We start from the raw sequence: 27,703 nt of genomic DNA on the forward strand, positions 1-27,703 counted from the left end.
TGATGTTCAACAGATGCTCGAATGTTCCACCATGAGACGAGATGCATGCGTGACACCGACGCAGCATGGATTGGCGGACACGGTCGAACACACCTGGAGTTTCTTTGTCAGTAGCAGCAGCGCAGACGAGTCTCGCCACAAGATCCATTTCCGTCTCCACAGGTGATTCATACACGATAGATTTGAGGGCCCCACACAGAAAGAAATCAAGGCTCGATAAATCAGGTGAGCGTGGGGGCCAGGCAACGGGTCCATCAACGCCCAAAACGCCTTTTGAAATGGTCACGAACACGCCTTCAATAATGGGCAGGCGCCCCGTCATGTTGAAACCAAATGTTGCGTCTCACATTTGCTGGAACATCGTCAAGTAACCCTGGTAAAACTTGTTCAAGAACGATCCCATATTTAGCGGAGTTCATGCGGGATGGTAACAGGTATGGGCCGACTAAGCAGCTACCATATCTGCCCAGACATTTATTGCGAAGCGATGTGCCGCATGGGGGCCCACACCGTGTGGGTTGTCGTGAGCGAGCCCACACATGAGCATTTTGCTGATTGAATAAGCCTTCCCGAGTGAAATAAGCCTCATACGTGAACAAAACATAGGCTGGAAAATTCAAGTCTTGAACACTTTCTTGGAAAAACCACTGCGCAAAAGCCACACGTGCAGGATGATCTTGGGGGCAGTAACTGAACCCTTTGGAGATGAAAGGGGTGTTTGGAATCGTCGTGCCAGACACGCTGTACACTGCAACGAGACACTCCTAAGGCAGAGGCAACGGCACGTGTGCTGGTAGTAGGATTATTCTGGACGGCATTCAAAACACTTTCTTTCATGGAGGGAGTTCGCGTCGAACGTGGTCTGCCCGCACTACTCCTGTTACCTCTAAATGACCCATAATCGCACAAATTTTGATGCACACGCGCAAACAATGGGTGGTCCAGTACATGTCTGTCTGGGAAGCGTTCTCCATAAATTCGTTGAGCGGCTCGTCCATTGCCCTCTGCTAATCCATACACTAGGTGCATGTCTGGCAGCTCACAGTTCGTATATCGATCATGCTCTTCGTGCGGCGACTACTGCTTGAATGAGTAAACTAGAAATTTTTCCTCTCGCGAACTGATGAACAGCGCCGTGTACCGACTTACTGTGACGTTTCCGGTTATGGGTACCTATGCGATTCACATTCCTTTAGATGTTACTTACCTCCCCTAAACGTTTGTGCCAATATTATATATATATATACTTGTTTCCTTTATATTGTAAATTTATATACATTATGTATGTGTTTTTGTATTGATGCAATGCTGTATTCTATAATCTACTTGTTTAATTAAATTATTAAATAAAAATTTATTGATGTAATTATTTGTCTCCAAGCTTAGCCCCCCTCTGGAAAATTTTCTGTGGACGCCCATGCCACGAGGTGCCCTTATTATAAAACGTTTTTTGCTGACTTATATTTGGACGCAAGGGTGGTTTAGGCGTGATATAGACTCTTTATAGAGTGTTTACAAATACGGAATGCTATCGTTTGGTGGGGTTGCGTTGGTAAGGTAAAATGAGTACCGTAATTCCGAAGGTTGCATATCTTTCTCCCAGAGTTATTAGAATTTTAGGATGCAATTCAGGACCTATGACTTTGCAAGGTACAAACACTTACATAATAGGAACAGGAAAAAAGTAAGATATTACTGTACTTACAAGATATCAATTAAATAACTACAGTGATATGTAAGTTTCGGTTTAAACATACCTGCTTTTCTAATAGGCATTACTGTAATGATTGCCCGGACGAATTAAAGGTTCTGCCATCAGGAATGAACGGGGAATTTTCTCCTATTAGTGATAGCTGACACAAGATTCAGAGCCAGCGCTAGATATTTGCAACCGTGTCAACTATGTCATGTGCCTCGTATGACGGATTGGCACAAAACACGTAATACGGACAGGAAAATATATATTCCCGTACTTAAAAGATATTCAGGTATTTAACCACGTTGGTATGAATGAGATGCAAGTTTAGATTTAAATGTGCCCTGTAGTACTGATTGGCAAATATTGCTTACAAGTTCTAATAGGCAGCAATATTTCGACTGCTATATGGATGAATTAAAAAAGTTCCTATCTTTACGATTGGTCTGGTAGGTTCATTTATTTAATTTTTCTAGTAGCCTTTTATAGGATTCTCTATTTAAATAAAAATAAATAAAAACCACGTTTTCTGTATTTTTCTGCCCTCATTCAGGTACATTTCATTCCCCAAACTTTTGTTCAAGAATATTTAGGAGATTTGTATGTCGAGTTGGCAATTCTATTTGTCTTTGGGTTTGCTTGGTGCGAAGAAATGAGGCATTAAGGCTCATCACACCAACTCAGTGTTGTGATGGTCCTTTATGACAGCTTGAAGAGTAGAGTGGATGCCCTTGAAGGTATTAAAATGGGCACCCATCAAACTTTCAGCTGCCCAGCACAATGCCAGAGCTCACAATTGAGCATCAGACAACACTGAGGCAGTCCTCAGGTCACAATACACTGGTTCCACAGGAGACAGCTATTGTTGGTGGCCCTGTTGTCAGAGAAACAGGAAATATATTGTGTAAAAAGGATAGGTGGAATAGGACCAGGGTATATTTGCCAATGACAAAAGTTAGACATTGTAGAGCAGATATCTTTCAAGGACACAAAAGGTAATATTGTACACATTGACACTAATGATATAAAGAGATAGAGTAGATCTGCTGACTTAACAATTAGAGATGTTGAGGAAAAATCACAAGTTAGGGTTAGATTTGAAAGTGTCTGCAATTCTGCCAAGGTACAATAGGTGGGAGTATATGATGAGGGTATTTCTATCAATGCAGTGCAGGGAGAGATTGTTCAAGTCTTGTGGGGTAGAATTTTTCACAGCATGGTCTGTGCTTGTTAACAGGAAAAACTGATTCTTCAGTGATGGGACACCCTTAAATAGAAAGGGTGCAATAATATTTGCTGATACTATTGAAGCAGCATTAAGGGAGGTTGGAAAACTGCTAGCTTTGGGGACACAGACTAATAGATTAACAAGCCAGAGGCAGAGGTGAAAGGGATTCTTGCACTGCTTCTATTCAAATGTACAGCAGCCTGGAAAGCAAGGTGCTGGGGATTTCAAGGCCTTCTATGAGTGATCGTGGAACTGGTAAATATATGGGCTGTGTTAGGATAACTAAGAGTAAGAATAGGTGCATGTATAATTGCATATACACCAGTGCTAGGAGCATAGTTAATAAATTTGTTGAGTTTGAAGTGCTGGTCAAGTCATCAAATGCAGACATTGTGGGGATATCAGAGATGTGTCACTTAAATATAAGGGATGCAGAATTTGAATTTAGGGATTACAAGGTATACACAAAGAACAGACAAAATGGGAGGGGAGGGGTTGTGCTCTTAGTTAAGAAGCAAAAAATCTAAGACAGTGCATCCAGTTAACATGAGTGGACGGTGCAATGTTCAGTCAGTTTGATGTGCCGTGTGTACTGGTAAAGCAAAAATTATAGTAGGGGATGTTATAGGCCTAATGACTGATGAGTACAACGATCAACTGTATAGAGAATTATGGTCCAGTAAATCTGAATGTCTTATAATTGGGGATTTTAATATTCTAGATATTGACTGGGACTTGTGGGTTGGTCGCTCACACACTAGTAAGACTTTTGCGGGTTTATTGCAGGACTTTTCTACAGCAGCATATTCGAGAAGCAATTAGAGGGAGTAATACTCTTGATCTGATTGTCAGTGGTGATGCATTAAGAATCTGCAGATAAAAGAACCACTAGGTGGCAGTGATCACAGTGTATTGATGTGGATTCATTTAAAGATGCAACTACCATCAAGGATAAAGGTAAAGTTTTTTGCCTTCATAAAGTTGCCTACAGTGATCTCAAATGGTTTAAATTTAATGTGATGGTACTAACTGATTCTGTTGCCATCAGCATATTCTAAATGAGAAGCATTCAAGGAAATAAACATAGAGGCTACTAGGCTTTTCATACCAACTAAGAAATACCGTTCAAGGCTTAGGTATAAATAGATGTCAGATGAACTAATGAGACTCATTGCAGAGAAGAAATATGCATAGGATGCATATAAATTTTCAAGTGATAGAGAAGCCTATAGAGAAGCCTGTAGTAGATATAGACTAGTCTGCAATCAAGTCACTAAGCATGTTAGACAAGCTAAGGCAGATTATGAGAACTTTGGCAAAGGATGGAAAGAAAAATAGCAAAGACTTCTTTTCTTATATAAACACTAGAAGGAATGGGATGAATCACATAGGTCCACTTGATGTTGATGGCTCAGCTGTTCATGATCCTGCTCGGGTTACTGACAAGCTGGAAGTATTTTGCATCTATATTCACACATGAGGAATTCTTTAGGGGAGTGAACACCAGAAGTTTATCAAAGTCTACCGTGCAGCTAAATTTTGTAATAACTGAGAGGAAAGTGGAAGAGAAATTGCCGAAGTTAAATATAAGACAGACACCTGGGGTGGATGTATCTATCCAATTATATTGGGGGGTGGGACAGCAAAGGAGGTAAGCAAACCCTTTGACATAATTATGAGAGCATCATTGTATTCAGGGGAAGTCCCTGTGGACTGGAGATGGGTGAATGTATCCCCAATTCTCAAAGGGATATTAAAGAAAGACAAGTAATTACACACCTGTTAGATGAAATTCTGTTCCAGTGAAAATAATGATTTCACTGGTTGAAGTAATGTAGGACCATCTAGATCGGAGTGCAGTTATACTTCATTTACAGCATGAGTTTTTCAAGGGGTAATCTTGTGCAACCAGTTTGTTTGGATACTATGATGCAGTAATAAAGCAACTGAATGCAAAATATAATTTTAATATACTATATTTAGATTTCAGAAAAGTTTTTGATACTGTTGCACATAATAGACTTCTGTATAGATTGGAGCAGTATGGCATTAAAGACAACTTACTGCCATAGATAAAGGGATGGTTGAGTGGAAGGTGACAGAGTTATTATTGGTGGACACTGCTCTTTGTTTTTCTTGGCGCAGTATAACTGCAGTTGTTTTTATGCCAGTAAAATCAAATTCAAATTCACTGCTCTTCATAGACTAATATTATCGGTGGAGTTCCCCAGTGTTCGATGCTGGACCTATTGTTATTTTCAGTATTTATCAATGATACTGTTGAAGGTATATCAGGCTTAAGTTCTAAGTTTGCAGGTGATACAAAGGATGTCAGGGTGGTTAATGACGGTAATTTTGGTATGCTACTGCAACAAGATCTAGAAAAATTGTGCAGTTGGGCTAAGAAATGGGAATTGAAGTTTAACATTGAGAAATGCAAATTACTGCATATGCATAGCAGTAATCCCAGTTTAATGTACCATGTGGCACTGCATTCGGGATAATGGAAAATAAAAGGAAGTGATGGTAATTGTACAGTCAGATATGAAGTTCTCTGAGCAGTGCAGACATGCTGCTAGGAGAGTACATGGAATTTTGTCATAATATACAGGAATTTTGTTAGCATGGATAAGAAGGTGATTATTCCATTGTATATTGGTAGATGGACATTTCTTCTGGCAATTAACCACCTGCTGGCTAAAGGCAAATTTCCGCTCATCTATTCAGCAACTGTCTTTCCTCAATTTCAATTTATGCCTCAAGTGCATAATCTGAGCAAGAGGAAGAATGCCATCAGCATTGAGCTTGCTCATACCACTCAAAGCCTTATACACCTCAATCAGATCACTTTGCAGGGGCCTAGTCTCCAGATGCTGCAATTTTCAGAATGAACCAAGGCAGATTGTAGATGCTGCAATTTTCCTTTTTTAGTAAGAGCAACCCTTTGTTCCTCACCAATCTCATCTTTCTTTGTACTTGTTCTAGCAGCTCTATATCCTTCCTAAAATGAGGCCTCCAGACCTGTATGCCAGAGCCTATCTTAGGCCTAGGTATATGCCTAGGGCCTGTACTTTGTGGGCCCATAAATGGCAATGGACACAGCCAAAATCATTGATTTCCAGTAGCTTAACGACGAGCTTGAGCACTCGTGATCATTATCACATTTGCAGATAAAATTATTATGATATTTATAGTTGTACCTGATTTTGATACCAAAAATAAATGTTTTTTTTGGAATGCGTATGTGTTGTGTATTATATTCTTAATTTTTTCTCTCAGAAATATAGTAAGCGTCAGTTATAGTGATCACATTTGCAAATTGAATTTAATTCTAATAAACGGTGATTCTAATAAGTTAAAATTGACGAATATTATTCGCAGGCTATAAAAATAAAGATATAAAGCACAAATTTGCACTTTATGACCAAAATTTATTACCAATTAAATGAAACTTGAAAATTGGAAGAATATTATCCACAGGTTAGAAAAATAAAAATAAATTTATACTTACATATGTAGCTTAATTAATATGCATATTAATTAAACATAACACTGTAATATGATTATAATTTTAAATAGTCACTTATTTTAGATTGCTTTAAATTATCACTACAAAATCTATTTATAGATTTTTCAATATTGTATGATAACAGTCTATATTCATGATCACTTGCACCAGTTTCTTTCAATGCTCTCCTGAGGACAGCTATAGCTTCATGAGTTTGCCATTTTGTAACTGGAATTCATTCGGGTTCATTGTCATTTTTCTCCTCCTTGGCGAAATTAACAGTAACAGACTGGGCAATTTCTTCTTCTATTAAAGCTGCAGTAACTACCCGTTATAACTGATTGTACAAACAGAAAGACCCAATAAACGGACAACTGCAAATCGTTTTTTTATGGTTGTGACCTCTAGAAATGTGACCATCAGAAATGTAATTCCAATAAATGATAAAAGTGATGCTATTTTATTGATTTGAATCAGTTCTTTGGAATTTGATTCTGTAAAGCGGCTGATTCTAATAACCATTGAACACTATAACCGGTGCTTATTATATATGCAAATTTATTTGCTTTACATTTTTATGTTGACTGTAATCCTAATTTTGGATTATAGAGTTAATTTTTTTTTATTATTATTATTACAGTAGGGTATAGGGGACCCCGAAAATATTTTGCCTGGGGGTCCAAATACTCCAAAGATAGGCCTGGCTGTATGCAGTACTCAAGGTGTCTTGACCATTGTCTTATACAAAGGGGTAATGACCTCCTTATCCCTGCTGGCAAAATTCCTGTGTACCATTGACAAGACACCATGAGCTACTCTTACAATCTGTCTACACTGCAATGAAAACTTCATATCGAACTTCACAATTACCTCCAGGTCTTTTTCATTCTCCGTTACTCCGAGTGCAGAACCCGATAGTTGGTACATTACTCTGCGATTACTGCCACCCGTTACGCAGTACTTTACATTTGTCAATACAGCAGACTCTCGATTTACCGGGATCGGATTAACCGTGACACTTCAAGACTCCAAATTTTAAAAAAAAAAATCAACCAAAAATCATAAAATTCAAGTAATAACTAGAACCTGCCAACTCAAAAAAAAAATGTTTAGTTTGTTTTAGTGCATCACATCGATTGTTGTGTTCCATCTCACTGCAAAAAAACAAATTTTGTTTCGTTATTTATGTCAGGGATGTCAATTTTTTTTTTATGGTAAATATATATATTTTTTGTTTAGAAATCACAAAAATGATGGATAAACGCAAAACAGTTGCACTTTCAGTTAAACAAAGACTTGAAATTATTCAAAAGTTTGAAAATGGTGCATCCGTTAAATATCTAATGAACCATTATAATGTTAGTGACCAAACCATATGCAACATTGTAAAAAATAAAGGGAAGCTAACCCCAGGGGTTCACAACTGGTGAGTATGGGCTTGGCACACCCAGGGTCCTCAGCTGGATATCATCATTCTTCTCTTTCTTGGTGATTCCCTTCTACTTCTCTCTCTCTCTCTCTCTCTCTCTCAACTATCCCTTTATCCATAGCAGCAACTTGCCCTTAATGCCACACTGCTCCGATTTGTACAATGGTCTTTTATGTGCAACTGTATCAAACATTTTCCTCAAATCTAAGTATGGTAGAACCCCGATGAGCCAGACTTTTTTGTTAATCCAGACTGGATTTTCAGTCTGGAAAAATTCTAACTATCGAAGAAAAAAATATTTCTGTTCACTGACATTTGGGAGGGAGTTTAAAATTTAAAACAGTAAAAAAAAATAAGCAATCAATAACAAAGAACACTGCACACACAAATTGCAACTAACATGATATGCACAAGTGAGAACGGAGTAACAAGTTACGAAACTTTAAAAATAGGAATGAAGAGAACATTCTGAAAATTTGTTTTTGATATGATTGAAGATTTCATGGAAGGGGAAACACATTTCATCATAATAACGTAAAAACCCAAAGAATTCTAGCTGTCAGTATTATCGCAAATTCAATAAGACCGTGTTTACTATTCATTTATAATAGGTTTCACTAACAGGAAAACCTAATAAACAGGGGACTGCTAATTGTTTTTTGGTTGAACCATACCACTCCGTGGTATGGTTGGAGATAATTGTAAGGTAATCTTGAGTGCTGGCCTATTCAATTGACAGCTGCAGTTAGCATTGTCCACGTGTACACCTTACCTCAGTTCTTTAGTGTATTTTTTGTGTTTTCACTTGTTTTTATTTTTTTATGGTTTTGGGTTAACAGAAGATGGCAACAAAAAGAAAGTGTTACCATGTCGATGGAACAAAAACAACTTTTTCGCATCGATAAGGGGGAAAGCTTAAAAAAGATTGCTCTCAATATAGGGGTGGAAAACAAACTGTTTCTGATTGGAAAAAAAATAGGAAAGCAATCAAACTTTGGTGCAAAAATGGTGGCCAAAGACAGCTTAGGAAATAGAGCTACCATTAAGTAGGCAAAAAATGAAAATTTGGACAAGGCCTTATACATTTCGTTTTGTCAAGAATGAGAGCAAGGGGTTCCTCTTTCACGTCCAATCTTTCAATCGGGGACTCTTAGCCTTAAAAAAAAAAAGATAGGAGGTGACCCGTTTTCTACTGCAAGTTTCGGGTGGTTATCAAGGTGGAAGGAGCATCGTGGAATCTGACAGCTCGAAATTGCAGGTGAAAGTCTTTTTGGTGATTGTTTTGCAAGCGAAGAATTTAAAGTACAGTTTCTCAAGTTTATTAGTGAAGAAAGTTTAGTTCCATCCAAAATTTTTAATGCTGACAAGGCTGGGTTTTTTTAAAAAAACACTTGCCTCAAAACTTGACTCTACAGCTAAAGGACATAAATCGAGTAAGGAAAGAGTTGACATTGCTTTTGTGCAGTAATGCATCTGGGAATTTAAAGTTACCACTGTTAGTCATAGGAAAATGTGCTAAGCCCCGTGCTCGTAAAAATGTGAATTTAAATGCCCTGGCATTTAAATTCACATGATGTGTATTTAAATTCGCATTTAAATACACATCACAAAAATCAGCTTGGATGAGCTCAGCTCGTTTTAAAGATTGGTTTTTCATCTTCTTTTTCCCTTAGTTAAAAAATATTTAAGGTATCGAGGACTGGAAGAAAAAGCAGTTTTATTCATTGATAATGCTCCAACCCACCCAGCAGGAGAACTGAGATCAGGCAACATCTTTGTAAAATTTTTGCCACCCAACGTTACTGCACTATTACAGTCTATGGATCAAGGAGTTATAGAGGCTGTGAAGCGATAGTACAGAAAGAAGTTGATAATCTCACTGTTGGAACAACAAGAGGTGCTTGAAGAAAAATCAAACTTTATGAACTCATTTTAAAAATGTCAACATAAAGACAGGCTCATTTATTTTTCTGTTGCATCTTGGGATGAAACTGACAAAACTTGCACTTATCAAGTACTGGAAAAAACTTTGGCCTGACGTTCCAATAGAAATATCTGAGGAGAAAATGGATATTTCTTCGGATTCTGATGATGAAAAGGATGATAATGATTTTTTTCAATTATCTCAATGTCTATGGGGGTTGTTCAGACGTAACAAATTAAGACATTACCCCATGGATAATGTGTGATAATGAGCTAGGACATCAGATCCTCACTGAGGAAGATATCGTGCAACCATGCTCATCATACTAATGATATTAAGAGTAGGAGACCGGCAGAATTAACAAGTACAAGACAGTGCTGAAAAAAAAAAGCCGTGGGTTAGGGTTGAATTTGAAAGTGTCTGCAATTCTGCCCAGACACGATAGGAGGGAGTATATGATGAGAGCCTTGTCGATCAATTCTGCCCTGGAGAGATTGTGCAAGGCTCAAGGAGTAGAATTTTTCTCAGCCTGGTCTGTGCTTGTTAGCAGGAGAGACTGCTTCTACAGGGATGGGATACACTTAAATAGAAAGGATGCAAGAATATTTGCTGATGCTATCGAGGCAGAGTTAGGTGGGGATAGTATCCCCAGTCCGTGTATCCCCACAAACTGCTAGCTTGTGGGGATACACGGACAGTTAGATTGACAGTAGCCGCTGGCAGAGGTACAAGTGATTCTTGCACTTCTATTGAAATGCAATTGAGTAGCAGCCTGGAAAGCAAGGCAATGGGAATTTCCAGGACTGCTGGGAGTCATAGTAGAACAAGTAAATACATGGGCTGTGTTAGGTTTACTAAGACTAGAAACAGTTGCATGTATACTTGCATGTACACCAATGCTAGGAGTATAGTTAATAAATTCGATGAGCTTGAAGTGCTAGCCAAGACATCAAAGGCAGATATTGTAGGGATATCAGAGACATGGTATCACACAGACATAAGCAGTGCAGAACTGGAATTTGGGGAGTACAATGCGTACAGAAAGGATAGACAGGACAGGAAGGGAGGAGAGGTTATGCTGTTAGTTAAGAAACACATAAAATCTAAGGAAGTGCATCCAATTGATGTGGGTGGACAATGCAATGTTGAGTCTGTTTGGGGTGACCTAAGCACTGGGAAAGGAAAAATGAGAGTAGGTGTGTGTTATAGGCCTGCCTGATGAGTATAATGAGCAATTGTGCAGAGAAATAGAGTGGGCCAGTAAATTAGTGTCTTATAATGGGGGATTTTAATTTCCCAGATATTGACTGTAATTTGTGGGTTGGTCACACAGACACTAGCAAGGCTTTTGTGAATTTATTGGATGATTGTTTTCTACAGCAGCATGTTCGGGAGGCAACTAGAGGGATTAATACTCTTGATCTGATTATTAGTAGTGATTCTTCATGGATCAAGAATCTGCAGATAAAGGAACCACTAGGTGGCAGTGATCACAGTGTGCTGAAGTGGGATTTACTCAGAGGTAACTACCATCAAGAGTAGAGATGGGCCTTTGCTTCCATAGAAGTGAGTACAGTGGTCTGAGACAGTATTTAAATTCTATACGGTGGAACCAACTGATGATGTTACCAACAACAAATTCAAAATGGGAAGCATTCAAATAATTAATCTTGGAAGCTACTAGGCTTTTCATACCAACAAAGAAATATTGTTCAAGATTTAGACCTAAATGGATGTCAGATGAACTAATGAGACATGTGGCAGAGAAGAAAAGTGCATGGGATACATATAAATTAACATGTGATACAAAAGCCTATGATAGATATAAGCTGGTCTGTAATAAAGTTACAAAGGAGGTTAGGCAGGCGAAGACAGATTACAAGAAATCTTTGGCAAAGGATGCAAAGAAAAACAGCAAAGAGTTGTTTACTTATGTAAACTCTAGAAGGTTTACTTATGTAAACTCTAGAAGGAAGGGGATGAATCAGATTGGTCCACTTGATATCGATGGTTCAACTGTTGATGATCCTGCTCAGGTAGCTAACAAACTAAATGAATATTTTGCATTGACATTCACACATGAGGAGTTTTTCAGGGAGGGGAATGCGAGAGGTATATTCAACTCTGGCAGTAAGCTGGATAATCTTGTAATAACTGAGAGTAAAGTAGAGCAGAAATTGTTGAAGATAAACACAAGAAAGGCACCTGGGGTGGGTGGAATCTATCCAGTTATATTAAAGGAGGCAGCAAAGGAAGTAAGAAAACCCTTAGCCATAATTATGAGAGCTTCCCTGGACTCAGAGGAGGTACCCATGGACTGGAGATGTGCAAATGTGACCCCAATCCACAAAGGGGGATCGAAGGGTGACAAGAGTAATTACAGACCAGTAAGTTTAACTTCTGTTCTGGGTAAAATAACGGAGTCACTGGTTAAAGATGCATTGCGGGATCATCTAGACAAGACTTGAGTTATAGCTCAGACACAGCATGGTTTTGTTAAGGGGAAGTCTTGTCTGACTAATTTGATTGGATACTAAGGAGGTGATTATCCCCTTTTATAATGGTCAGGCCACACCTTCAGTACTGTATACAGGTCCAGAGGCCTCATTTTAAGAAGGATGTAGAGCTGTTGGAACAAGTACTGAGAAGGGCAACAAGATTAGTGAATGGAACAAAGGCTGCAAATTACAGTGTTTGGAGACTAGGCACCTGCGAGGTGATCTGATTGAGGTGTATAAAGCCTTGAATGGTTTGAGCATGCTCAATGCAGATGGGATTCCTCCTCTTGCTCAGAATAATTGTCTGAGAGGACAAATTCAAATTGAGGAAAGACAGTTGTAGGATAGATGTGCGGAAGTTTTCCTTTAGCCAGCGGGTGGTTGATTGCTGAAACAAAATTGCATTTGTCATCGTAGAATTTGATAGTTTAAATAGATTCAAGGCAGAACTTGACAAACATTTGGAGCGAATGGATGGGTGAAATGAGGGTTTTTTTTTTTTTTTTGGCTGATGATATATGTTTGTTTTCTTGCATAATGTGCCTTTGCTAATGCTAATCATCATTGCAAATTAATGAAGATGACAACTCCAATGATGAAGTGTGTGAGGAAACTGGCATGAGTCACACCGAAGCAACCAGATTGCTGGAGAAGCTACTGATTTATTTCGAGAGACAGGATGACACAACAGCTGGTGAGCTTCTGGAGCAAGATCTACTAAATGACGGAGGTAAATATATTGCTTTCAGTTAATTTGCCCAGGCTGTCTTCACCACGAGGCGTGCCAAACTCACCACTGCTTGGACAGTCCAAAATACTCCCCACTCCCTGCTAACCCCTTCGGGGGTGGGATAAATATAAATATGTGCTACAGAAACTATACTGCAAATCCTTTATGTGTAGGATTCATGCTGGCAACCAATTTAGTGTCACCCATCTACACTGCTGGAGCGTGTGGATGGGTGAAATGAGAAGTGTGTGTGTGTTTTGGCTGATGCTATATAAGCTTGCTTTCTTGCACATGTGCCCTTGCTAATGCTAACTGGGTGTTAGATCAATACACAGGGGCACCTGCTCCTGCGACTTTTAATCCCCTTCCCTACCCCTACTTCACCTAAATCCATGGTGGACTGTCTTCACTATTAGTCCAACAATTAAGTAAAAAATTGCAAAACGATTTTCCTTCCTTTTCGTTAATTTTTTTTTCGTTAAATTAATTTTTTACTTAATTTTTAATTGTGTTCATTTGATTTTTAATTATTGTTAATTATTTTTTACTTTAATGTAACATTTTAGATTTTTTAATCGTTTTCGTTTTAATTTCTGAAGAGTATCATACGGAAGTATTCTACATATCATATTGAGGTAAACTTATTATTTTACAAATATTGATATCAACGTAGAATGTATGGAGCATTATAGCTCTGGTTCATACTATTAAAAAAAAAATTTAACCGCAGGGGCTCACATCAGGTGAGTATGGGCTTGGCACACTAAAAACAGATAAACATAACGCAGGGTAGTATTATTCTCTCAAGGCAAATGCATGCTATTGATTGGCATGGTGCAAGGTACACCAGAATTGTGCTATGGGTTAGTGGAAATTGATCTTATGTAGCAGTCAATCATAGTGCATGCTCTTCCAGTCTGATAGTCATATTTGGGCATGGAGGTTGCCTGGAGAACTTACGATCTGATTGTGTTGTCCCAGCTGTGAATTTGGGAGATGGTGGTGTTGTTGGGAGACAAATACTGATAACACTGCAGTGGCCACCACAGAGCTCCATTCTCAACCAAACTGTCGACACCTTTGGAATAAACTGGAGTGCAAAATTAGGGCAACACTTTCATTCCAGCTTAGAGAGCTTCATGTGAATAATCACACGTTCATAGTACAGCTTGGATCTACTTATATTTAGGATTCAGTTTGAGTTGTTTTAGATTAACTATGAAGGTAACTGAGGAAACGAGACAGATATACTGTGCAAATTAATACACTTGTAGGTGAAGTTGTAGTTGTCATTGTTATTTGGTTTTTAGGAGCATTAGCAACTAAGGCCGTATTGCTCTGGGAATATGCGGTGGTCATTCCCTGACCTTTCCGCATCCTCCGTATTTGGTGGTGACGGGCTCGAACCCCGGTCTAATCAAGAAGCATATGTTATGCACTGCTGCTCCTTCCCACCTGGCTATGGAGGTGCCTGTAGGTGAAGTGTATTCATTTGCAAATGAATACAAGAATATGTGTCAGTAGGCATTTCTTCAAAAAGGTGCTATCATCTGCCACTCCAGTGAAATTTTATAATGAAACTGTGCATTCAGATTCACAGAGTTTATTCTATTATATTAGCATTTCAAGTAACCTAACTTTTTTTTTTTTTTTTTTTTTTTACTCAAGTGGACTTGAACAAACAAACCAAAACCATCTAATTAAATATTAATTGGAAACTATTTCAATATGACAGCTTGACCAAAAAGATTTATTGCACAGGAGCAAAAATAAAGAGTGGGAATGGAACTCCTTAACACTCACTGCATATTCTGCTCAAAATGCTTTCTCAGCATACATTCTACACATAGGTGGGTATATGAGATGTGTTAGGGTAACTAGGAATAGGAGCATGTATGCTTGCATGTATACCAATGCTAGAAGTATAGTAAATAAATTTGATGAATTTGAAGTGTTGGTCAAGACATCAAAGGCGGATATTGTTGGGATAGCAGAGACGTGGTGTCACACAGATATAAGGAATGCTGAACTGGAATTTGGGGAGTACAATGTGTACAGAAAGGATAGACAGGATAGAAAGGGAGGAGGTGTTATGCTGTTAATTAAGAAAAACATAAAATCAAAAGAAGTGCATCCAGTTGATATAGATGAACAGTGCACTGTTGAGTCAGTTTGGTGTGACATAAGCACTGGGAAAGCAAAAATAAGTGTAGGAGTGTGTTAAAGGCCTAATGACTCGAATGAGTACAATGAACAATTGTACAGAGAAAAAGAGTGGGCTAGTAAATCAGAATGTCTTATAATGGGGGATTTTAATTTCCCAGATTTTGACTGGAACTTGTGGGTTCCAGTCAATATCTGGGAACTGGAACTCGCACACTTTTGTGGATTTAATGGATGATTGTTTTCTGCAGCAGCATGTTCGAGAGGCAACCAGAGAGAGTAATACTCTTGATCTGGTTATCAGCAGTGATCATTCGTGTATTAAGAATTTGCAGATAAAGGAACCACTGGGTGGCAGTGATCACAGTGTACTGATGTGGGATTTACTTAGATTGAATTACCATCAGGGGTAAAGGAAAGGCTTTTTGCTTCCGTAAGGGTGAGAACAGTGGTCTCTGACAGTTTTTAAATTCTGTACAGTGGGATCAACTGACGATGTTACCAACAGTAAATTCTAAGTGGGAAGCATTCAGGAATTAATCGTGGAAGCTACTAAAAGTTTCATACCTATTAAGAAATATTGTTCAAGGTTTAGGCCTGAATGGTTATCAAATGAAGTAACGAGACTCGTGACAGAGAAGAAAAATGCATGGGATGCATATAAATTATCAAGCGACTCAAAGCCTATGGCAGATATAAGCTAGTCTGTAATCAGGTCACAAAGGAGGTTAGGCAGGCAAAGGCAGATTACGAGAAATCCTTGGCAAAAGATGCTAAGAAAAACAGCAAGGATTTCTTTACTTATATAAACTCTAAAAGGAAGGGGGTGAATCTGATTGGTCCACTTGACATCTATGGTTCGACTGTTGATGATCCTGCTCAGATAGCAAACAAACTGAATGAGTATTTTGCATCTACATTCACACATGAGGAATTATTAAGGTTTGAAAATGGCAGAAGGTTATCAAATTGTAGCAGGATACTTAATGATTTTGTAATAACTAAGAGCAAAGTGGAGGAGAAATTGTTGAAGTTAAACATAAGAAAGGCACCTGGGGTGGATGGGATCTATCCAGTTATATTAAAGGAGGCGGCAAAGCAACTAAGCAAACCCTTAGCCATAATTATGAGAGCGTCCTTGGACTCAGGGGAGGTTCCCACGGACTGGAGATGTGCAAATGTATCCCCAATTCACAAAGGGGGATCGAAGGGTGACACAAGTAATTACAGACCAGTTAGTTTAACTTCTGTTCCGGGTAAAATAATGGAGTCACTGGTTAAAGATGTATTGCAGGATCATCTAGACAAGACTGCAGCAATAATTCAGACACAGCATGGGTTTGTTAAGGGAAAGTCTTGTCTGACAAATTTGATAGGATATTATGATGTGGTTATAAAGGAACTGGATGCAAAAAATAATTTTGATATCATATATTTGGATTTCAGGAAAGCTTTTGACACTGTTGCGCATGGAAGACTATTGTACAAATTGGAGCAGAATGGTATTAAGGGTAAGTTGCTACAATGGATAAAAGGATGGTTAAGTGGGAGAAGACAGAGGGTGGTAATCAATGGGTGCTGCTTTTCGAGGACTAATGTTATTAGTGGAGTCCCACAGGGTTCGGTGTTGGGTCCATTGTTGTTTTGCATATTTATCAGTGATATTGATGAATTTATATCAGGCTTAATGTCGAAGTTTGCAGATGATACAAAGGTTGGCAGTGTTGGTAATGGCAGTGATGGCAGTGTGCTACTGCAACAGGATCTAGATAATTTGGGCAGATGGGCTAAGAAGTGGCAACTGAAGTTTAACCTTGACAAATGTAAAGTACTGCATATGGGTAGAAGTAACCCCCGAGAAACGTACCAACTGTGTGGTACTACACTTAAGGTGTTAGAAAATGAAAAAGACCTGGGAGTAATTGTGCAGTCAGATATGAAGTTTTCTGAGCAATGCAGACAGGCTGCCAGGGCAGGTCATGGGGTTTTGTCAATGATATATAGGAATTTTGCTAGCAGGGAGAAGGAGGTGATTGTCCCTCTGTATAAGGCAATGGTCAGGCCACGCCTTGAGTACTGCATACAGGTCTGGAGGCCTCATTTTAGGAAGGATGTAGATTAACTTGAATGTGTGCCAACCGGGCTAGCCGGGTGGGTAAAGTGCTTGCCTGGCACCCCAAAGGTTGCGGGTTCGATTCCCGCCTCAGGCTTGGATCAAAGTACTGCAAAAACCTTGGGAGGTGCATTATGGCCACAGAAGCCTATGCACTAACAACTACCAAAAAAAAAAAAAAAAAAAAAAAACTTGAACGTGTACAGAGAAGGGCAACAAGATTGGTGAGGGGAATGAAGGGATCCTCTTACCAAGAGAGGCTTAAGTTCTGCAGATTGCAGTGGCTGGAGACTAGGCACTTGCGTGGTGATCTGATTGAGGTGTATAAGGCCTTGAATGGGTTAAGCACGCTGAATTCTGATGGGATCCTTCCACTTGTTCAGATTACGAACCTAAGGGGCCATAAATTCAAATTAAGAAAGGACAGATGTAGAATAGATGTGCGGAAATTTGCCTTTAGCTAGCGGGTGGTTAATTGCTGGAACAAACTTCCATCTGTCGTGGAAGTTAATAGGTTGAATAAATTTAATGAGGAACTGGACAGGCATTTGGAGGGAATGGTGTGTTTTTTTTTTTTTTTTTTTGGCTGATGCTGCATAAGCTCATACACTTGCTTTCTTGCATCACATGCCACTACTACTACTACATCTTCAATTGAAATCTTGAATAAAAGATGTCTCAGCATCAGAGGATACAATGATCTGCCGATTATTCCTCATGTGTTTACCACTGCCCATGTTCAAGTGATGCCTGGTGGGCAGCAGAAGTTTGCCATCAGAGAGTACACCACATGCACTGATTTTATCTTTTTGATTTATTCTTTCTTTTTCTATTGCAGAAAGTTTTTCTAGTTAATAATGCAACTTATGCAAACATTGAAACTAGTTTTGTTTTTATTGATTATAAAATATATAATGGATATTGAATCATTAATGAATGCATTAAGTGTAACTTGTGGGATACTATATTTTTATTTAATACTGTTAAGAAGATACAAATTATTTTTGTATCAAGTCACGTGAACCCTTCACCCAATTCTGCATGATTAATAACATTTTAAAAAATGTAAATTAATGTTCAGTTTGGATTTAAGGTGCCTGCTTCTCCGTCTAATGAAGTAGCACTCACTGACAAAACTACAAAACTACGTATTTCAAATAGCATCCATTTGATCAGTGCATTTCAAAGTGCATAATGCAGTACCGATGTAACTGATTGCGAAGTGCCTCTAAAGTATAAATAAACTTCTGTTTAACTCAGGAAAACTGAGGCTTACTATTAAATTATTCAAAACATCATTTTATAGTAATAATTATGTAGCTAAATTAAAAAATTTTGCAGTTTAATAAAGATTCCTGAAAATTTTCCCAAAAAAATGGTACTGGAACAAAAATAACTAGTTTGAACCGGTTCACTAACAATTTACTGGAGTGAAACCAAAACTTTGAAATTTGATGATACCCAGATTTTATAAAGTATCAGAAGTATTTTTATACCTAGGCATCTGTTACTAAATCATTTTTTTTTTTTTTTTTTTTTTTGCATTATATAGAAGAATACTTGTGGATACAGGAGATGAAGGCATTCAAGAATATATTGATTTACTGAAAGGGGTGATTGAAAAACATGGAATTTCTCTTCAGCATATCATTGTTACTCATTGGCATCATGACCATGTTGGAGGAATAAAAGATATATTTACACACTTCAGTCCAAGTGAGTGATTTGAAATATACATAGTAAAATCTTGTTTTAGCAAAATTCTTTTTTTTTGTGTGGGGAGGGGGATTTCAATTATTTCTTTGTACTGAAATTTCATTTTAATGGGCATCGCTCAACATTAGTAATTTATGCTGTATTTTACTTTATTTTACTTACTGTTGACTTTAAAATCAGACGTAAACTGTGAAAATACAGACATTTTCACGGATTGCAGTACGTCCAGTGAGAGAACTAGCGTACCATACTTTTGCCACTATGCTGTATCTGTAGAACCGCATCTACATCACGGGGTTAAAGCGGAAATACTTTCGGTTTTGCACGTGAAATGGGGGCCACACCCATGGAGCGTCAGCCCTCCGTCAGCCCTCCGTCAGCCGCCTGCTACATAGTGGCCGGAGATCATTTGTCCGATCGGAATGGACAGATGCCGGGGCGCATTGTTGACAAAACAGCAAAGGGATGTGACTGTAGAGTGAGAAAGTGAAGTTACATCCTTAGAATGACACTTTGGTGTAATTTGAATCAGACATCTGCGGAGTGTTTGTTATTTTGTAAATCCCTTATGTTGAAATGGATGAACTTTAGGTCCGTCTGGCCTTTGTCCAGCTTAAAGACACAACCTATCCAAATAAAGTGAGGATATTATTACCTCCATAAATCGAACGTTGAATCGAAGCAGATCTCTGACATCGACAGTCCCAAAGTGTTGTTCTACCTGATGAAATTAACCAGAGTAATGCAGGAGGGTAAGCAAAAAGGGGGAGGCAGATATATAGATGACACAGGGGAGTTAGGGGGGCTTTTTTTGTCGTTGTCTTGCTGTTAGTCAGGTCGTTGGTCGTGGATCGCTGGTGAAAATAAGTGGAAAGGGAGTGAGGTTGGACGTTGCCAGAAGGAATCTGTGGAGTTTTTCATAGGAAGAAGGAGAAGTGTGAAAAATGAGGCTAAAGATAAGAAGAGGGGAGATAAAGAGGATGATGATGTACCACCGCTCCGGAAACTATGCGGACTAATACTGGTAAGTCGACCCTCATTGTTTAATTATAAACCGAAATAAACAGCCCTAAGACCAACCTACCCTACTCTTGTATTCTGTTATACGGACCTCTCTCTCCTCATAGACCCTTACGTTTTGTTAAGTTTTGAGGCTATTACATTTAGCGTATAGAATCTAATTGAGAGTGTAAACTGACACCATAATTGTCACATGATAATTGTAATTGTTAAACTTACATGTCCCACTGGAGTGCTACAAGCTCTGTCTATTACATGTAAAACGGCCAATAGTGGATTTCCAGAAACCACATGAAGAGCACCACAAATTCTTACTGACATATGACATTAAGACATTAGTTACCTAAATATGTAAAGGTATAAAGCCTGATGCTACCGTGCTATATACCTAATCAATATTTTTCTCGTAATTGTATGTGTAACTTTTGTAGTGTAATAAACTATGTTCTGTTTGCTAATTCTGCCTGGTATTATATTCTCTGACAACACATGATTCTCTGAATGGATTACTGATGAGGAGCCAAAGTTAATGCAGTGCTTTGGAGCCCAATCATCTAGAAAGGAGCCCAAAGTGTAGACACAATGCGATCCTCGGTGTCGCAAGCTTGCTCTCAATGCCCATCCGAGTAAGACATTAGGACACAGGATCTTTGTCCTAATAAGTACTACTAGACAATCATGTAAAACCCAGGCTTCTCTGGATATTAATATTAGCGTTTGGGTCCTGCCAGAAGCTGGTGGCTTACAAGAGACGTTGTTAGGCTAGAACCTGCTACAACGTAGAGACATGGGGAACAAAAGAAACAAAAACTGCAACATACATATTTTCGATGTAAACATATTACATGTCACTTTGAGATCATGTTAGTAAAAAAATAGCAAAATTATGCAAAGAAGCATATGAGGGCAATTCAAAAATTAAGTTACTTGACAATTATAGCCCAAGAGGCTTTTATTGAGGTATGTAACAATTTGCAATAGAAAGCACATACCTTGCACTTAGGTCGTTGAGGTTGTCACAGACATTCTATTAGATATGCCAGACAAGCTGTACTTGCTACCTGGGAGTCTAAAACGCTGATGGAACTGATATTCGGGTGACATTCAAGTCAAGTAGACCCAATTTCAGCGAAGTCTGGATGTTCTGTGACAGCCAAATCCTCTGCTTGCACTTTTACGATGGTGGGACGGTAGTAATCCTGGGTATAACCTCCATGGTCAAGTACACTGTGGGTGACTATCCGGGTATGAACGTAAGCAGGGGGTCGAGGTGTGGCACCCACACCACATGGAGGAATGCCACCCCTCTGTGTTACCAGGCAATACTAGGTGGTAGATGACCCTCATCAAATGGTACAATACCACCACCACTTTGCTTATTGGAGGCCTGAAGTGGTGGAACCCATGTTTAGTCTCCAGAGCTAAGTTCAGGTCAACCCTTCCCCATCTCTTCCATCATGCAGTATGACTGATGACTTTTGAGGTTATGATGAACATCATGGCGAGATCCAATCTTCCTTGCATTTCGAGATTACAGCTCTAAAACGGTGTTCGCAAGCCGGCTGCTAGTTAGTACACCAAACCTATTGGTTACTCCTTAGGAGGCTACCGGATCAGCTATTGTATAATCTTGCTACCTCTACTCTGCCAGATAGTAACTGGAGGGAGTCCGAGTAGTGTGTATGCAGGGGACATTGTCGATGCCACGTTATGTCAACGATCTGGGTATATTCTTACCATGTGTACCCCATTTCCAAAAATTTCATTACTTCATGCAGCATGTTCCCCCCCCCCCCTTTTTTTATTACTATTCAATACACCATGAATTGTCAAACTAATAGAACATGCTTATCTGCGAAAATATCTAAACCTCCCAAACACTTCCTAGTTCATTTCACAAATATATGTGGTATCAATTCTAATCTCAACAATGTCCATTTCCACTTGCAGTCTGCCAAACTCCATTTACTTTTTCTGACAGAATCTCAGTTATCGGTTGATTCAACTACTGCTCATCTCAATGCAAAATAATTCGTTGTATGATTCCTTTGGCCTAAAAGGTGGTACCTGTGCATATGTCCGTTCTGATATTCCCTGTCAGAGACTTGGTAATTTTGAATCTCTTCTTTTCAATCTTCTCTGACTTAAAATCTATATACCACATTCTGTCAGATTCATCTGTTGTCTCTACCGTTCTCCCAACTCCACTAATCACTTGGAGCTCTTTGACTTTCTCTCTTTGCAACTTGACTTTCTCCAGTCCAACTTTCCTAACAGTGAGGTAATTTTCCTTGGTGATTTTAATGTTCACAACTCCAGCTGGTTTCCTTTTTCTAGTCAGCCCAACCCAGATAGTCGAGATGCTGAGGCTTTTGCAATTACTAATGACCTTGCACAGATTGTTCATTTACCTACAAGGATACTGGACAATCCTAACCATACAGCCAACACGCTTGATCTTTTTCTCACAAACACCCCTTCTAAGTACATGGGCGAAGTGAGTGGCCCTTTAGGCACTTCAAATCACAACTTGGTGATTGTCTCTTCTCCAATGGAGCCTTTATCTCCTGGCTATTCCCAACCTTGTATTGAATGCAAAATGGCATGACTTGCGAGATTTCTTTTCTTCTTTTCCTTGGTCGGATTACTGTTTCAAAACATCTGATGTCAACGTTTGCTTTGATCATGTCAGTGAAATTATCCTTGTAGGAATGGAATCCTTTATTCCACACTCCACTTTAAAATCTTGTCATTTATGTAAACCTAAGGGGATCCTCTTACCAAGAGAGGCTTAAGTTCTGCAAATTGCAGTGACTGGAGACTAGGCACCTGCGCGGTGATCTGATTGAGGTATATAAGGCCTTGAATTGGTTGAGCACGCTGAATTCTGATGGGATTCTTCCGCTTGTTCAGATTACGAACCTAAGGGGACATAAATTCAAATTAAGAAAAGACAGATGTAGAATAGATGTGCGGAAATTTGCCTTTAGCCAGCGGGTGGTTAATTGCTGGAACAAACTTCCATCTGTCATTGTGGAAGTTGATAGGTTGAATAAATTTAAGGAGGAACTGGACAGGAATTTGGAGGGAATGGTGTGATTTTTTTTTTTTTTTGGCTGATTCTGCATAAGCTCATACATTTGCTTTCTTGCATCACATGCCACTACTACCACTACCTTGGTTTTCGAATAAATGTGGCAAGGCTGTTCAAGATAAGAATGTTGCATATTGTAATTGGCTTGTTTCCAATTCCTCGGTTTCATTTTCTGCCTACACCAAAGCTCGCAACAATTCTAAAGCAGTTATTAATCAGTTCAAACTAGATTTTGAACAGACTAAGAGTAGAAAACTTGCTTCTTGCCCTAATGGTAGCCGAGCATTCTGGTCTCTTGCCAAAATTATGGGCCGCAACTTTTGCTCATCTCTGCTTCCACCTCTGTCAAAACCAGATGGTTCTGTTGTCACTTCAGCCAAGGATAAAGCTGACATGCCAGCATCCCATTTTTTCAAACTCCTGTATTAATGGTCTTGGTAAAACACCTCCCACCATTCCCAACACGCTCCATTTAATGCCTCCTGTGGTCCTCTGTAAAAAGAACGTCAGAAGGATTTTGACGAATCTTGATGCAAAGAAAGCTCCAGGTCTTGATGGTATTTCTCCACTTGTTCTCAAAACCTGTGCTCTCGAACTTACTCCTGTTCTTTGCAGCCTTTTTTCACTTTCTTATTCCAAAGGTATTTTTCCTTCTGCTTGGAAATTTTCTCATATCCGACCAATTCCTAAAAGGGTGACAAATCCCTCCGATCCAATTATTGTCCTGTTGCAATTACTTCTACTCTTTCTAAAGTAATGAAGAAATCAATTAACCGCCAACTCTTAAACTACCTAGAAACCTTCCGTCTGATCAACGATCGCCAGTATGGATTCCGTCAGTGTCGATCCACTGGTGATATTCTGGCTTATGTTACTCATTTATGGACAAATTCAATGGAAAAGTTTGGCATAAAGGTCTTCTAAACAAGCTACCATCTTATGGTTTGCCAACTGTTTTTTGCAATTGGTTTTCCAGTTTTCTCTCTGATTGCTCACTGAGGGTGATGGTAGATGGCTCTCTGTCTTCTAACTTCTCCACTAATGCTGGTGTCCCCCAAGGTTCAGTTCTTTCCCCCATTCTTTTCCTCTTGTATATTAATGACCTTCTTCCATTGACTGGAAATCCTATCCATAGTTTTGTCGATCATAGCACATTGCATTCCACTTTCCATTTTGAGAAACCTTACCCTTCACAATCATCTTCAACTTCTCGAATATCTGCTAGTTGATTTCAATCCTTCTAAAACTCAGTCTTGTCTTATATCTCGCAAAAAGGATTCTTCTGCTCCTATGCTTATCTTTGGTGACTCTCTGATTTCTAGGCAAAATGATACATCTCTTTTGGGGATTACCCTGACTTCTAATCTCTCTTAGCACAAGCACATTACAAATATTGCTTCCTCTGCATCTAAAAAACTTGGTTTTCTCTTTTGTTCTCAGTGTTACTTTTCATCCAAATAGCTGTTCACTCTGTACAAATCGCAAATCCACCCTGCCATGGAATATTGTTTCCACATCTGGGGCGGTGCCCTCAAAGCCTCTCTCTGGCTTCTAGATTCCATTCAGAAGAGGGCAGTTAGGTTAATTAATGACTCCTCTCTAACAGGATCTCCACTTGCTGTCTCATAGACGTACTGTTTCTGCTGCATGCCTTTTCTACAGATATTTCCATGGGCACTGTTCTTCTGAATTGGCTTCTATAATTCCCGCTCTTTCAAAACAGTCCGAACACATGCTGCCACCAGACCAACATCCATTTACTGTCCAACTTCAAACTCGCGGAACCAACATTTCATCTTTCTCATTTATTCATTCAACTGCCGTTTTCTGGAACAACCTTCCTTCATGCGTATTTTCTGAAAATTACAGTCTACAGAAGTTCAAGTCTAATGTCAACAAATATCTTCTTTCGTCTTCTCAACCTGCAACCCAAGCACGGTACTAAGTACTATAGGTTCTAATAACTCTCGTGTTTCGGGTTTTCATAAAAAAAACTTTTCCATATAGTCTCTGAGTTGGTGTAAACACTTCTCAGAACATGTGACTAAACATTCGATTCCCTGATGATAGAAATCCACTCCTTGGTCATTCAGCCACCATTGAACTGCTCTTTGCACCTGATCATCGTTGTTCCCCTAGATATTCTTTCAGCTTGCCGAAGATGTGATATCACAAGGCGAAAGATCGGGACTGTACGGTGGATGTTGCCATACCTCCTATCCAAAACTTTGGAGCAAGTGTCGCATTGTGTGGTTTGGCATTGTCCTGAATGAGAACAACACCTTTGCTTAACTTTCCAGGCCTATTGTTTTTCATGGCTGTTCGCAAAGACTAATGTTTGGCAGTATGAGGCAGCATTAATTGTTATGCCTTTTGCCATAAATTCTGTGTAAACAGCTCCTTCACAGTCAAAAAACACAGTGGCAATGACCTTTCCTGCTGATGGTGCAACTTTGAATTTCTTCTGCACAGGCTGTGTTGTGTCTCCATTCCATAGAAACTCTCTTTGTTTCTGGGGTGAAATGTTGCACCCACATTTCATTGCCAGTGATAATGCGGTGTAAGAAGTCATGGCCGTCCACAGAATAGTGTTGGAGGAAAGCTAGAGAAGACAAAAAACGTTGACCTTTGTCTGTCAGTGAATGAGAAACCCATTGTGCACACAATTTGCGATAGTCAAGATGTTCACGGACGATGGAATGAACACTGCCTATCAAAATATCCAACTCCTTTGCCGTTTCTGCGACTGTCAGTCTTTGATTATTGTGAATCATTTCATCAATCTGCATCACGTTGTCTGCAGTGGTAGACTTTGATGGCCTTCCTTTTCGATCAGCATCCATCAATTCTGTGCAACCACTTTCAAACTGCTGGCACCACTTCACTATGGCTGGATGTGACATTGCATTTTCCCCATACACTGCCATTATTTCACAATGAATCTCAGAACAATTCAAACGTTTTGCCCACAAAAATTGTACTGTTCTGCGTGCCTCGAACTTGGAGTAACATTCTAGCTGATGTGCCATTATGAATGCTTGCTCCTACGCAACTGTTAGCACTACGTCACCTACCAGGGGGTGCACGATATGAACTCCATTCCATGCAGGTGCCACATTTGTTGCGCAGTTATACCAAGAGATGGTGGCAAGTGTAACTTATTTTTTGAATATCCCTTGTACTTATCTTGGCTATCCTTGTAAGCAACTTATTCCAATGTTCCACAGCACAATGCCTGAAGTTAAACTTCATAAATTGTAGTTTACTGGTTCTGCCACAACTCTAAAATCTTAGATTTTATAGTCATGTCTTCTGGTTCTTGTCTCACTGAACAGTTAGTTCTCCTTCATTTTGCTCATAGCTCTCAGGGACATATCACTCAAATCTCCCACTCCTCCTCCCCAAGATGTCTATTTCCTAAACTCTAATGATCACATCTTCTAAGTCTCCCTTCTTGTCATTAAAACCTTGACCTTTCCCTTTGGCCACTGAAATTTCTTTGGATATTACCAATTTTGTGATATTATGTTTACTCTTTGTTATCAGTTCCTAAACTGTCATATTTTTATATTTTATTTTTACTCTAGCTATTTTACTAGAGTTCTGTGATCACTTCTCAATCTTCCATCTGGTGCTCTGCATAAAAATACCTGTCCGTTCCTGATATAGGATATAATAAACATGCTGTATAGTTATAGTATTTTACTACCAACTGTACTGTACTAGGATTTGTTAAAATCTGACCTGGCATTGATTTAAAATACAGTAATTTTGCATTTTTATTGCAGAATGTCCAATTTTAAAGCTTCGTCATCCTTCAGGCTTACGTGATTCTCCTCCGTCTGCTCAAGTAGATTATACTTACATCAATGATGGTGAAATAGTAACAACAGAAGGTGCTACCCTTAAGTGAGTCATTTAATAATTTTCATATTTTTAGCAATCAGTTCTTTAATAATGTGTATTATTTCTAACATCATATGAGAATGAATTTTCAGCACTACTACAAATGATCTGGGAATGTGCCATGGTCTTCATCTTCATCCACACTGTTGTGGCCCTTAGTGGCTCTGAAGATTATTTGTTTGATATGTTATAGGGTAATACAGTTCATTTTAAATCTGACATGAGCTATTTTAATTTATTATAGTTTCAGAGTAATGGGAAAGATAAAAGTTGTACACTCTAGTGCACTTAGATTAACAAAAGCTTCTATTAATTAAATTTATTAGTAGTTCCATATATTCCAGAGCTTTTTTTGGTACCTTCATTAGTGATTAATGAGAAAGGATGAGTTAATAAAATGTTTACTTTTTTTCATTGCATACTACAGTCCTGGATGTTTCGAAAGTGTCAGTGGATTATCTGAGCTAGTGATGAGTGGGACAAAGACTGAGCAACCAGTTTTGCAAAATATTCTTTGTTGTGGGCTATTTCTGTTCCTGTGTCATCCTGGTTCACTGGAGAGCTCTGGTCACTAGAGCACAGTTACAATATGGATAGGTGGAATAGGACCAGAGTATGTCTGCCAAGGGCAAATGTTGGTGGCATTATAGAACAGTTATCATCCTTTAAGGGACACAA

The 27,703-nt window shown here is 38.9% G+C and overlaps 1 protein-coding gene across 1 annotated transcript in view; it reads left to right on the plus strand.

Moving 5' to 3' along the window:
* Nucleotides 1–1,478: 1,478 nt before the first annotated feature.
* Nucleotides 1,479–27,703, plus strand: part of LOC150077175 (endoribonuclease LACTB2) — an 89,175-nt gene continuing 62,950 nt past the window's right edge. The window contains exons 1-3 of the mRNA XM_090386102.1: nucleotides 1,479–1,684; nucleotides 18,842–19,005; nucleotides 26,908–27,028. Coding sequence (XP_090242228.1) covers nucleotides 1,563–1,684; nucleotides 18,842–19,005; nucleotides 26,908–27,028 — 407 coding nt within the window. The 5' untranslated portion in view covers nucleotides 1,479–1,562. The remainder of the gene's footprint in view (nucleotides 1,685–18,841; nucleotides 19,006–26,907; nucleotides 27,029–27,703) is intronic.

This window comes from Mastigoproctus giganteus, chromosome 12 (assembly GCF_048544385.1).
Source record: "Mastigoproctus giganteus isolate SK-2022 chromosome 12, ASM4854438v1, whole genome shotgun sequence".
Taxonomy (NCBI): Eukaryota; Metazoa; Arthropoda; class Arachnida; order Uropygi; family Thelyphonidae; genus Mastigoproctus; species Mastigoproctus giganteus.